The sequence below is a fragment of the Lontra canadensis genome, unplaced genomic scaffold (genome assembly GCF_010015895.1).
Source record: "Lontra canadensis isolate GAN:19392208 unplaced genomic scaffold, GSC_riverotter_1.0 scaffold30, whole genome shotgun sequence".
Lineage (NCBI taxonomy): Eukaryota > Metazoa > Chordata > Mammalia > Carnivora > Mustelidae > Lontra > Lontra canadensis.
Genome location: NW_022631024.1, coordinates 14113645 through 14127112, shown reverse-complemented (window position 1 = coordinate 14127112; position 13468 = coordinate 14113645). Strand labels below are relative to the sequence as shown.

Here is a 13468-nt window from a genome sequence, read left to right as displayed (position 1 = left end):
CAGCACCACCAGAGAACATGGTAGAGGTGCAAATCTCGGACCCCACCCGGACCTACGGAATATGGAACTCCAGGGACGGGGCTCAGCAACCTGTGTTTGAACACGTTCTGCAAGGGATTCAGATGACCTCTAAAGTTTGAGACCGGCGCGCCTCAGTGGCTCAGTCAGTTAAGTGTCTGCCTTCGGCTCAGGTCATGATCCCGGGGCCTGAGATGGAGCCCTGAGTCGGGCTCTCTGCTCAGTGGAGAGCCTGCTTCTCCCTCTCCTTCTGCCTGCCCCTCCCCTTGCTTGTGCACAGCTCTCTCTCTCTCTCTCTCTCTCTGTCAAATAAATAAATAAATAAAAATCTTTAAAACAAAATCACGCCTCTTCCATTCTACAGAGGAGAAAACGGAAGTGTTTTACCACAAGGAAAGGTACCTACTCGAGCAGCAGAAACAAGAGGCAGAGGGGAAACTGGAAATTAGATTATCTGTTTCCAGAGCCCCCCACTCTCTTCTGACTCAGGCAGACGTCCCAAGCCCATCCTGATCCACTCTGTCACTGGCGCATCACCGTGATGCCGGCAACCATCAGTGCGGCATTCCCTCTTCATCAGGCAGGGTGCTCACCTGCATGAGCTCGGCCAGGCCTCACCACATCCAGTCAGCTTGGCATGAGTGCTGACCCCATTTTATAGAGCAGAACACTGAGGCTAGAGGAGGCTCAGGACACTTGCCTGAGGGCACAGAACTAGAAAGGACAGAGACAGCTCACACCAGCTTTCTCTGCCTGGGGAGCCCATGCTGGGGCTTCCAGGAGCACCGAGGTTTGCAGGGACCAGCCACCATCGAGGGAGGGCTCTTCTCACCGCCCCACTGCTAGCGAACAAACTTGTCTGAAGCCCTGTGTGTCTCACCTGGATTATTACAATGGGTTCCTAACTTCTCTCCTTATTTCTCTCCTGAGCCAACCTACAGTTTATTCTTAGTACAGTTGCCAGGGTAATCATGTTAAAATAAGTTAGATAGAGTCAATTGTCAGCCTCAAACCCTCTAGGGGCCCCTGTTCCAGAGTAAAAGCCAGAATGTCCTCCAAGGTCCTCCTTGCTGTGGCCCTGAACTTGGCTCCATCATCTCCAGGCTCTCCAGGCCTTGCTTACTCTGTTCCAGCCACACTGGCTTCCTTGCTGTCTTTTGAACCTGCCAGTCCTGCTCCTACCTCAGGACCTTTGCATATGCTATCCCCTTGGTCTGGAATGGGCTTGCTTCAGATATCCCCACAGCTCGCCCCCTCATGTCTGAGTCTTTGTTCAGATGTTAACTTCTCAGACCATACTTGATGTTTTCTCCCTCATTTTGCTCTATAACGCCTACCCCTCTAATATTTACTTACTTATTTCTGCCTCTCTCTCTTCTAGAAAGTCAGCAGCACTAGGTCAAGAATTTTGGGGACACTTGTATGCACTGCTGTATCCCTCACGCCTAAACCTGGCTCATAGGATGGGCCCAATAAATGGTTGTTTTAGGGGCACCTGGGTGGCTTAGTCATTAAGCATCTGCCTTTGGCTTGGGTCATGATCCCAGGGTCCTGGAATCAAGCCCCATATCAGGCTCCCTCTCCCACTCCCCCTGCCTGTGTGTTCCCTCTCTCCCTGTTTCTGTCAAATGAATAAATAAAATCTTTAAAAATAAATAAATAAAATAAATGGTTGTTTTAATGAGTGAAGGGGACACGGGAAGCCTAGAGAGAAAAGGTACTTGTTCAAGGTCATCACCATCTGGAATTGATGACTTTCACTCTTGGAACTAACAAAGCACCTGGGTCAAACAATAGCTTTGACCCAAAGTCCTACTCACAGCCATGCCAGGTCCCAGGACCAAAGCCAGGCCAGCTGGACCTCATCCCCAGGACAGAAGCAAGGGGTGCCTGCCTGACTCTGCCAGGACCCCGGTGCTTGTACAACCAAGTCAAGGGACTGCCATGGGAGGAGGCTCCTCTGAAGAAGGAAACCTAGACACGCCAGTGCCATAGACTTGTGCTGGTAGAGGCCAAGGCAAGAAGACACCTTCCTACCCCCTCCAGCTGCTGGAGTGCAGGCATTGGAGACAGGTGCTGGGCCAGATGCCTGGCCCTGTGGAGGAGGGAGGATGCAGAGGGAAGAAAGCCAGCAGCTCCCAAGCAAGAAAGCAGGAGAACCTGGAGCTGTTGTAGGTAGCCCAGCAGCAGTACGACAGGCGGATTCCAGTTGCCCCAGGCTTCCTTTCCCCTTGTGGGACCCCCACCAGCAGAGGGCGCCTGGCCCACAAAGGTCCATGTTCTGCTTTCTTTCGCCCTCTGGTGACCACACGGGTTAGGGCCAGAGGTGAGCCTCGGATCCATCTCCCCCATCCCTCTCCAAGGCAGGGCGGCCCCTGCACAAAGCAAAGAGTCAAAGGGGAGGAGGCTCCGCAGCCCTAGGTCTGAGCCCACCCTGCCCAGCAAGGTGGGGCTGGTGATGCCCAGGACGGCCCCAGCGCGTGAGTATTCACTGTGGACTGGGCTCCGGGTCTGGCCATTTATACCCACCCAGGCCCTGCCATGCTTCTCTTCCATGTCCACTTCACCACCGAGCAGACTAGGACCCAGGGAGGGATGGCATCCCACCCAAGATCACCTAGCAAGGAGATGGTGATCCCAGGTCAGCCTGACTCCTCCCCCAGGCTGCCCTCCCCTCTGTGTCGCTCCAACAGCCCATCCATGGATCGGGAGCCCTTCCCTCCCAGACCTCACGATACACAAAGAGGCTGGTCCAGGAGTTAAAAATATAAAGTGCAAACACCAGCTGGCTTTTATTGAGGGCCTACTCTGTGCTGGGTGCCAGACCTGCAAGGGCTCTCCTCCCACCTCCCTGCACTTCCCAGTGGCCAGGGGAGAGAATGGGCGCAGGCAAGTGAGACCCAGGTGTCGAGTGGGGAAGGGGCTGGGGTGGAGGTAGAAGGTGGCGGAGGGGCCCCAGCAGTTGGGTCCACAGAGAGGGCAGGGCTCCCGGCATCTGTCCAGCTTGAAGCCGAAGGCTGGGGAGCCCCCCTCCTTCCCTCCACCCCAGGCCCTGAGTCAGACCAGGCAGGGTGAGAGGGCCTGTGAGCCCTGCCTTTTCTCTCCATGACCTTCAGAGAAGGCGCCCATCTTGGAGTGGTTTCTCCCAATGCAAGAGAGAGCCAGAAGACAAAGTGGCAATGCCTAAGGTGACAGTCGGGTCTCTGTGGGGTCTGTGGCTCCTGGTGGAGACTCCTGAAGCTATTTCCAACTCTGCTCCCTGGCCAGCGGCAGCCTGCTCCTGGGTGGTTCTCTGGAGTCACTGCCTGGCCCTGGTGGGACGGAAGAGACAAGAAGAGAGAAGTAGAACTAGAGCCTGATATCCAGAGGCAGAGACAGAAAAAGACACAGGGGGCCTGTGTGGCTCAGTCGGTGAAACGGGTGCCTTCAGCTCAGGTCATGATCTCAGGGTCCCGGGATCAAGTCCCACATGGTGGGGGAGGGGGGTCTCTGCTCAGCAGGGAGCCTGCTTCTCCCTTTCCCTCTGCTCCTCTCCTCTGCTCATCTCTCTCTCTCTCTCAAATAAGTAAAAAAAAAAAATCTTAAGAAAGAAAGAAAGAAGACACAGAGAAGGTCCAAGAGACAGAGAGAAGCGGAGAGAAAGAGAGAGAGCATGAGGTAGACAGAGAAATGCAGGGAGCCACAGACAGAGACTGGCAGAGCACAGCCAGAGAGAGGGAGGAGAGAAGGCAGGCTGAGAAGGGGAAACAGAGACCCAGAGACAGCCTAGAAGGGGAGAGCACACCGAGGCACACGGGGCTGGGATCTTCTTCCCGGCCCCACACTCACCTAGAGCTCATCCCGGGGGTGGGGTGGTGGGGGGAGGCTGTGCCCACTGCTGCCAGCTAGGTCCAGGCGGGGACCACGCAGGGTCTTGTGAGAGCCGCTCCAGCTGATGATGCGGCCGCTGTCATCGTCCCAGGGCGAGGATGTCTCCGTGTCGCTGAGCCACTCAGCGTCCCCTGCGTAGTGCGTGGGGGCAGCGAGCAACGGCCGGGCGGAGAAGGCGCGCAGGTCCCGTGGCCAGAAGTGGGCCTTGTACTGCTCGCTGTGGGGCAGGGGGGAGGCTCAGATGGGCTGAGGAGGGCCCCACCAGCCACACCGCACGCCTGCCCGGAGCTGGACTCCTCACAGACCTCGCCCTCAAGACTGCACAACAAACTCAAGAAGCAGGGTTTCTAGTCTCCCCATTTTCCAGATGGGGAAACTGAGGCTCACAACAGGGATGGGGCTTGACTAAGAACCACACGGGCAGCCCAGAATTTACACCTAGGTTGGTCTGACTCCAGGGCCAGGCCGGGCTACTCCTTGGTGACCTCGAGTAAGTGACCCAGCCTCAGTCTCTCTGGCTGCCCTGGCCACGGTGGGCTCCCCGGATGAGCGGACCCTGCCCGGCCCCCGTCGGAGACTCACTTGGGGTGCCGGTCAAACATGATGGGCAGGAACTCGTCCACAGGCAGCATTCGGCACAGGGGCTGGGAGGCCAGCAGCTTGCGAGCTCCCGCCAGGCTCAAGACATAGGCCAGGGTCCAGTAGGAGTACCCTGCCACCACCAGATGCGGCAGCCTCTCCACAGCGGCCTCCTCCTCGGGGTTCACCTGCTTCCGACCCAGGTAGCTGCGGGTGACCCCGAGGAGAACCAGGAGTCACTGTAGGTCCCCAGGTTGTCCAAGGACCCCTTCCGTAATCACATCCCACAGGCCAGGCTCAGTGGGGAGGACTGGCCAGTCTCCCAGCAGGAGGAGGCAGAGCCCCAGAGGTCGCTCCTTGCCCCCCAGCGGCCCCCCTCCCTCAGGTATAGGCTGCCTACATTAGGTCCCATGGCAGCTTCTCTGCCTCCACCTCCTCCATCAGCCGCTCCAGTCGCCCCCGGAAGTTGCTCTCAAAACGCACGTCATCCTCAAACACCAGGACCTGGGCCAGACCCCTGGCCGCCACCTGCGATAATGGGGTGGGGTGGGGGGAACGACACACAACACGGGGGTGGCTCTTTAGATGTCCCCTTCCCCCGCCTGACACTGATAGACTTTCCCTGGCCTCTGTTATATGGCAAAGGCTCAGCCCTGGCCACATCCCTCAGCTGCTCCAAAGCCTGCTGGGGCTCCCACCGCCCGGGGAATAAAGTCCTCCAGGGCCCGAGTCTAGCTCTCCAAGCAGACTCGTGATGGCAATCATAACCTTGGCTGTGTTCACTGAGTGCTGCTAGATTCCGGGGACCCTAAGGAGGCAGGACACACGATGTCCCTGTGCTGTAGTAGGGAAACTCCAGGCCCAGCTCCTCACACGGCCTCCTGAGCTGTCCTAAAGGAAGCTGGGCTGGCTGGGGGTGGGAGGAAGACCTAAGCCCTCACCATCCCTAAGAAAAAGTACTTTTGTAACTTCTGGAAATGTGAAAAGAACATGAAATCAGCTCAGTAAATGGTGAAATGGAAGTCATGCTTCAGTCTGTTCAGGGATAGCAGAAGATGGGCGCCTGGGTGGCTCAGTTGTTAAGCATCTGCCTTTGGCTCTAGTCGTGATCCTGGGGCCCTGGGATCGAGCCCTGCATTGGGCTCCCTGCCCCCTGGGGAGCCTGCTTCTCCCTCTCCCACTCCCCCTGCCTGCCCCTCTGCCTGCCTGTGCTCTCTCCTTCTGTCAAATTAATAAATAAAATCTTAACAATAACAACAAAAAGGAACAATAGAAGATAAACAAATATAAGCTCACATGCTCCTATTTTGGCTACGGTGGAAAGTAAAAATAAGGAGTGGATCTGGGTGCTGCCTCCTGGAGGGGACACATGCCCCTTGGAGGGCCAGTCCCCTGGTCCCTCCTGCAGTGGCCAGGCAGTGACCTCTCACCAGTGTTCACCCACTCCCAGCCCTGAGCTGAGGCTTCCAGGCCAAGCCCGAGCCCTTTCTTCTTCCCATCCCCAGGACACACAGCTCCTGTCTGCCCCAGGGCCTTTGCCCCACTGTCTTCCTCTGCCCAGAGGGCTCTTCTCACTGACCCTCGATGGTGAGGCCCACCCCGACCCCACACCAGGCCAGGAATTCTGGCCAATCCACACTCCAGGACAGTCTGTACATCTCCCCTCCATGGCAAACTTGGTTCTTCCCTGGTTTCTGTGCCCCACTCTGGTCCCTGAGCCCCCAAAAGGGAGAGAGGGGCCTCTTCCTTGTTCCCCTCTGTCCTCTCAGATCTCCTGGCTCACAGGACGTGCTCCGTAGAGATTACAGAACAGACACGGCACAGGGTTGAACACACAGAAGATTTAAAGGGCCTGACCAGGTCTTCCTTCGTTTATCCATTTACCCATTGGTTCCCCTGGGTGCGGAGCACACAGCCGTGAACAGGTTGCCCCCGCCACAGCTCTCCCTGCGGGGACAGCGTCCTCACCTCCTCCCAGATGGAGTAGTGGCTGAGGAAGCAGCCCACCTCGCCCTTGGTCAGTGTGCGGCCCGAGTAGGGGTCCTGGTAGCCGGGCAGCAGGTCCACGCCGAGCCTCCTCATGATACTGCTGTTGAGTGTCCTGAGGGAGAAGGGAATCATGGGGTGAGGGGTGCCTGGCCTGCACCCATCGGGGGCCGTCACACTGGAGTTTAATTTAAAGGTCTTGGCCTTATTACTGCTTTGTGTGGCCTGAAGACATTGGTGACAACCCGGGGAACCAGAGCCACCCAAGACCGGGGTGACTCTCGAGGGCGGGAATAGAAGACGGGGAGACGGGCAGCGGCCTGAGGGACACGCTCCCCAGGATGAACATGGGAGACAGGGCCGAGGAGAGGATGGACATCCTGCCGTCGCAAGGGCGGGGGCACGAGGGGCTGACACTGTGGGCGAGTGCAGCCCTGTGAGCACTGGTTCCCCCGGGACTGGCCTCCACCCCCTCCCCCACCCGTCAGGGCCCTCAGTCCATGACAGAGAAGACTAAGCCTGATAATAATAAAGACACGTAACCTTTGGGATACTTCCATGTGTCAGGCCCTGGCTAAATCCTCACCAAGCCCTTAGAAGTGCTACGAGGAAGGCACAATTATGTGCCATTCACATAGCAGGGCTGGGAGGGGCTGGTGACTTGCCGGAGGTCACCCAGCTGGTAAGTGGCAGAGCTGGAACGCCAGCCTAGGGGCTCCAGATTCCAGGCCTTAAGCCGTGCTCTCCTCCCTCCGGTAGGCCGAGGGGGCCGCCTGGCCTTGTTTCCTCTGTCCTGGGACTCTCAGGCAGAATCATCACTCTGGCCCTGTTTGAGCACCTCCTGGGACAGCCAGCTCATTCCGCTCATTTGTCTGTTCTTCCCATCCCCAGGGAGCTCCGGGGGACCACACTGCTCCCCCAGCTGCCCAGGGCCCTGCCCCCGGGGAGCCTCACCGGCCGTCCACAGCTTCCACCACCCGCCCAGAAATCTCCATCTCCCAGAGCGAGCTTAGCATGCGCTCTCGGCGGTCGGGCCGGCGGGCCAGGCTGATGACAAACACCTGGAGGAGGCAGGGAAGGTGGGTGCAGGAGGGGTGGGTGTAGCGGGAGGGGAGAGCCCACCCACTTCTTGACCCCAGCTCTGTGGGTGGAGGGAACTTACCTCATCAAACCCCATCTTGCTGGGTCTCTTTGGGGGCCGGGACACGTGCACTGAGGCCCGCATGGGGGGCCCGTCCACTGCAGAGGAAAGTACCCCCCATCATGAATCCCTACTGGCTCTTGTCAGCAGTGACCCTGCAGTCCCAGCGCCCCCCCTTTACCCCTGCCCCCTCAGAACACCCAGGAGGAAGGGCCCTCAGAAATCACAGGATCCACCTGCCTCCGTCTTATAGATGGGGACACTGAGGCGTAGCGAGGAGAAGGACTTGCCCAGAGTCAGGGACTAAGTTAGAGGTGAGGCCGGGACCCCAAGCCCACTGCCCAGTCAGGTCCAGGGACCCGGAGAAGGGGCCCAAGGGGGTGGGAGGCCACCGTGGCCGCAGGCCAGCGTCCCGACTCCCAGCCCTCACCCAGCGCTTCCAGGATTAGGTGGATGAAGTTGACCTTCTCATCCTCTAGCCCCTGGTGGGATTTCACGGGCACGTTCATGTACCCATAACGGTGCTCATTGCACACGTGGACTGTGACCCCTGTGGAGAGAGGACAAGTGAGGGCTAGGGCGGGGGCAGGGCTCTCGGGATCCAAGGCAGGCATCCTCTCTGGGACTCCGAGTCCCCTGCTGTGGACTTGGAGGGAGAAAGGGCTTAACTCAAACAATGTCTAAGGCACCCTTCTAGCTGAGATGGCTTACACATTCGACAGGTCTACAGCACCAGCTGGGTGTGGGGCAATGGGGGTGAGCAGGACAGAGCCCTGCCCCTGGGGATCATGGGCAGGGAGGAGGAAGCAAACTCCCATCTGACCACAGTCTTCAGGCCAGGCCATTGCCCCTACCCACTCAAGGCCCCACCTGGATCCAGCCCCATCCTCTCATGCCCAGACCCCAGGAGCGACCCCATACCCTCTCATGCCTCTCTGCGCTGCCCTCCACCCGCCAACCAGAGTGGCCTTTTCTAGTTCTTCAGTATTTGTTGCCTTTACTGTAATTACTTCATCTCCTAAAAACTGCGAACTCTTGAGCAGCAAGCGCACAGAATCTGCTTAAAAGTCAACCCCAGGCCCAGCGCAGCACCCAGAGCCTGGACCAGTGCGGGGACTCTGTGGCTGGGTGCTGGAAGCCTGAATGATGGGGACAAAAGCCCCTGCAAACCACTGACCAGTTAACAGTGGCTGACACCTGCCGCAGTGGTAGCAATGACAAAAACACAGCAACGCTTTGCTTCTCCTCATGGATTCTCCACGGGTTTGTTTTCCCTTCCCTCGCCTTTTGTGCCTGATATGTTGTTTTTTTCGTGTGTGTGTTTTTTTGGCCTCACACGTCTGCAGCCAACTCCACCAACACCTCTTGCACGAAAAAGCCAATGACGACACGCCCCCCTGGCCACGTTTACTGTTTACTCAGGGACAGAGCCCCTGGGTTCCAGCATCACTTCTCCTTCTCCCTGAATTGGCCTGTGCAGTCCTCTCCAGATCCTTTTCCCAACACTGCGTGTCTCTGGCTCACTCTCATCTCTGGCTCTTCCACAGGATTGGATCTATCCCCACCCAGCCCAAACACTCTGCGGTACTTTTCACCTTAAAAATAACGCCAACACCCGGGTGTTTTTTTCAGTGTGCGAAGCCAATCGCACACTCCTCTGATGAGTGTTCTCAGGCTAAAGACCAGATGCTTGGGGTGCCTGGGTGGCTCAGAGGGTTGGGCCTCTGCCTTCAGCTCAGGTCATGGTCTCAGGGTCCTGGGATCAAGCCCTGCATTGGGCTCTCTGCTCGGCGGGGTGCCTGATTCCCCCTCTCTCTCTGCCTGCCTCTCTGCCTACTTGTGATCTCTCTCTCTGTGTCAAATAAATAAAATCTTTAATAAATAAATAAACATAAAGACCAGATGCTTGCCGGTCAGGGCCACATAAGCTGGCCCTGCCTGCCTTCCCTGCCTCAGCCTCTGCCATGCTTCCTCTCACTTACTGTGCACCTGTCACCTGCCTTCTTACATTGCCTACTACCACAGGGCCTTTGCACCTGCTGTCCTATTGCCCAAAATGTTCTTTCTGGCACTTGTTAAAGCTTTCCCATACTTCAGATCTCAGCCTCAAAGTTCACACACTTCAGGAAGCCTTCCCTGACCAGATCTACTCTGGTCTAAGCTCGCTGAGCATGTAGAATTAAGAAGCATTCCTTCCCATCATGGCTGTGATCGGACACTGGTTGGTGTGATCCTTGGACAGACTGGACCAGTCTGGCAGTCCAGTGACTGCCTGATTTTACTCACCACTGTCTCCCCAGTGCCTGGCACATGGTGGGTGCTCCATAAATATTTGCCTAATGAAGGAATATGTGAAAGTGCCATGATGGGGAACCAGAAGGACATCTAACCTCCCAGGGGAGCAGGCTCAAGAAAGGCTACGACCCAGACAAACAGGAGTTTAACAGGATGGACTGGAGATTGGAGACCGGGGAAGGGCATGCAAAACAGAGGGAACAGCATGTGCAAAGCCCTAGAGGCCTCCAGGGCTGCTCACAGAGAGCTGGTCCTTACCAGCGGCCTGGCAGGCATAGGCGAAGACAATGATATCGTCGAAGGGCCAGGTGTAGTTGGGATGAGGAGGGTAGAAGGCGAGCTGGGCTGCACCCTCAGCCCGCAAGGACACCAGGAAGGTAGAATGGACCATAGGGACCCGGAAGCAGCCCCGGCGCTGGCGGTTCTTGGTGGGGAAGTAGTCGGCTGTGCGACGGTAATAGCCCTGGAGAAAGGGGTTGCTCTCACCGTGACAGAACCCCCCCATCCCCAGAACACTGCCCTGCTGCCATGGCCCAAAGACCCCTAGGCCTCCATCCACAGCCTTACCTGGGGTGTGATCCCGCACCAGAAATTGGAGTAGTAGGTCTGGGAGTCCAGCATCGGGGCCACGACGGGCAGCCCCTGCTCTATCAGAAGCCTCAGCGTCTGGTTGTTGGTCAGAATGTTGTCTGTATCTGCAAACTTTTCGGAGGGCTTGTCACAGACCCCAGCCTTGCCTGGCAGTACCCCTAAGGAGTCACTGAGTGGGATCCCTCCAGATTGCCAGAGAGCCCTGCATGTCTCCTGGGATCCAGTGGCATCCTGTCAGTGAGTTCTAACCTGTAAACCAGTAGGTCTGCTTCTGCACCAAGGATCTGGTGGTCTGCAGCACTGGCTCTGGGATCGGGCCCAGAGATTCAGCCTGAGTTGCTGATCAAAGAGCTTTTTTTCTGGATATGACTTTGGGAGTAGAGCCAAAGACCTATGCTGAGTTCTCATCTGGGGAACCAAGCTCAGTTTATACTCCGGACTCTAGCCCAGGAACCTAGGCTCAGTATACACCCTGCAGTCTATCTCAGGGATTGGCTTTGTAGCCAATCTGCCCTCCAGCATAGGGATCCAAGCTCTGGGTTCCAATCCAGGTTGCTAGCAGAAGGGTCTAGCCTACAGGTGGGTAAGTCACACCGAGACTTCTGTCAGGGACAGATATTGCCACCTGTGGGAAACCCATCTAGCCAGGCTTTCTTACCAGGATGTAGTCAGCCCCCCAGTCCCTGGCAAAGGTCAGGGCTTCCTGTTTCAATTCCATCAGAAACTGGTGCCTTTCTTTGGTCCAGTGCTTGGGACCCTCTTCATCTGGGTAGGACCTGAGAGGGTGAAGAGATGAGAAATTTGCCAGGGGCAGATGCACGCGGTCCCCTGTGCGGCAGGGCAGTAGATAGAGCCCTGGCCTGGAGGCGGTGGCTTGCAGCTGTCTGGCTGTCTCTTTTCCTCTCTGGGTTGTGGTTGCCGCCCCTCTTCCCAAGAACCCTTCACCCCATCACCACCTGGGCTCCCCCTCGGGCCTCCAGACCACAGTGGCATAGTCGTCACCCACAGCGGCCAGCCACTCCTGCAGCATCTGCGTGCTGTTGTCCGTGTTGTGGTCCGTGGCACACCTGGGGACACGGGAGGAAGAAGGGTGAGAGGGCACCACCATAGAAGGGCCAAACCCCGAGGCAGCCTTGACCCCTGGAGCACCAATGCTGCCAAGGCTTGGGTGCTGCAGGGGAAGGAAGTGTGCTACAGAGTAAGGCAAGCCCCCAGGTCCAGGGCACAGGTCTGTGACCCACTGTGTGACCTCAGGCGAGTCCCGTCCATCTAGAGGCTTCTCTCTCTCCCTCTGGAAGGGACACCAGCTATCCTGCCTGGCTCATGGGCTGAGACACCAGAACATGAATGCATTTGAAAGACAAAGCAGCTGGGCTGGGAGGACTGCACCTTCCTTGCCAGGAAATCATCCCTCCCCTTCTCTGAGTTAGGACCGGACAGAAGACCTGCTGCTTCCCTCCGCCTGAAAATTGTAGTAAGGACCAAACCTTTCTGCGAACATCCCTGAGAAGTGCTGGTGGGCCTGCACTCTGCGGCCGCAGAGCATAACCTCTCCTCTGCAGAAGGGGCTCCCAAGACAGATGGGGGGCACAGAGAGCTTAGCCAAGATCCCAAGTTTTAGGGGATACTGCCCCTTTAAGCCAATTCCCCAGAAGTGAAGACTAACTACGTGTCAAGTCCTGTAGGGGTGGGAACTAACTCCCAAACTGTGGTAATTGTGGGCAGCCTCCCCAGGCCTGGCCTCCACCCGCAGTGCAACTTGGATGTGCTGGGGGCGGGGGTAGCTGGTCAGTCCTCCCAAGTCTATCCCCGACCTCAGCTTGGGACTCCTCCCTGCTTTGGCTTTCACAGACTGGGGCCTCTGATTCCAGGGAGCCCTGTGGGGATGCCTGGGGAAGAGACTCTAGGGAAGAGGCTCTGGGGGGTGGGGGGACTAGCTGGAAGGACCCAGACCCTCCACAGAGAGGCTGGAACCAGCCCCGGGAAGGAGGAGCAGGTCTGAGTGCCCACTGCAGAGGAGCAGGGAGCCAGTCAACACCCTCACCTGCTCCCCAGGAACCCCCAGTTCTGCTGATCTCTGCCACGTGGGGACCCAGGGCACACCAGCCCTTCCTGCCTGCCCTGCTCCAGGTCAAGCCAACCACAGGGCCCAAGGAAGCTTGAGTTTGGGCTCTGAGGCTGGGGCAAGGGGACACAACTTAAAGCCAGAGGAAGTCCCCAGAGGAGTAGGGGCTGGAGTGAGTGTTCCGGGGTCAACCTAAGGCCTCAGAGGTCAGTCTGCAGGGCCAAAGGGATAAGGGTTCTGGTCCAGGGGCTCAGGACCGGGCGGGGCCTGTCTGCCAGGGGAGGGGCCTGTCTGGGTGGTGTCTGGACCACGCAGACGGGGTCATGGGGGTGGGGTGGAGGCTATCTGTGGGGCGGGAAGGGGGGGGGTACATGCCCAGAAGGTGCCAGTGCCCGGTCTCTCTCACCAGAGGGCCAGCCTGGCCCGGGGGTAGTCCAGCCGCTCCAGCGCGCCCAGGTAGTGGGGCAGTGAGTGCTCGGCATTGCGGGCCAGGATGGTAAGGACCACGGCGGGCAGCGGCGGCTCCACGACGCCCGCAGCCTGGGACCACGGCCCTAGCAGTAGCAGCAGCTGGAGCAGCGGGGCGGCGGGAGCGACGGGCATGGCGGGCGCTTCGGCTGCCCCCGGGGCTCGGGCCCGGCGGAGGGGAGTGGGCGGGGCGGCCGGGGTGGGGCGGGGTCTGGGGCCAGGGAGGGGCCGAGGCAACCCGAGGAGGGGGAGGGAGCGTACCCCCCAAGACCGGGCTCCCCCTCCCGCCCGCTACGCGCTGATTCTCAAGTGTCCTCTCCTGGGCCAGGGGCGGCGGAGGGCCAGGGCTCGGAGACCCGCCCCACGCGCGAACCAGGGGCAGCCCCATCCCGGCTGGGCGCCGGGGGTGGGAGGGGTGAAGGGGGACCCAGGGGAGGGTCCGGGGGGACGGCGTC

At 58.5% G+C, this 13468-nt stretch overlaps 1 protein-coding gene across 1 annotated transcript; it reads right to left on the bottom strand.

Moving 5' to 3' along the window:
- Positions 1-2777: 2777 nt before the first annotated feature.
- Positions 2778-13155, bottom strand: CERCAM (cerebral endothelial cell adhesion molecule). Its single transcript, XM_032865994.1, has 13 exons — positions 12952-13155; positions 11437-11547; positions 11139-11256; positions 10457-10591; positions 10148-10352; positions 8025-8144; positions 7616-7692; positions 7408-7514; positions 6436-6568; positions 4868-4995; positions 4471-4674; positions 3847-4105; positions 2778-3329 (listed from the first exon to the last, which is right to left on the bottom strand). The coding sequence occupies exons 1-12, from the start codon at positions 13146-13148 to the stop codon at positions 3847-3849; spliced, it is 1794 nt and encodes a 597-aa protein (XP_032721885.1). The 5' UTR covers positions 13149-13155; the 3' UTR covers positions 2778-3329.
- Positions 13156-13468: the final 313 nt, after the last annotated feature.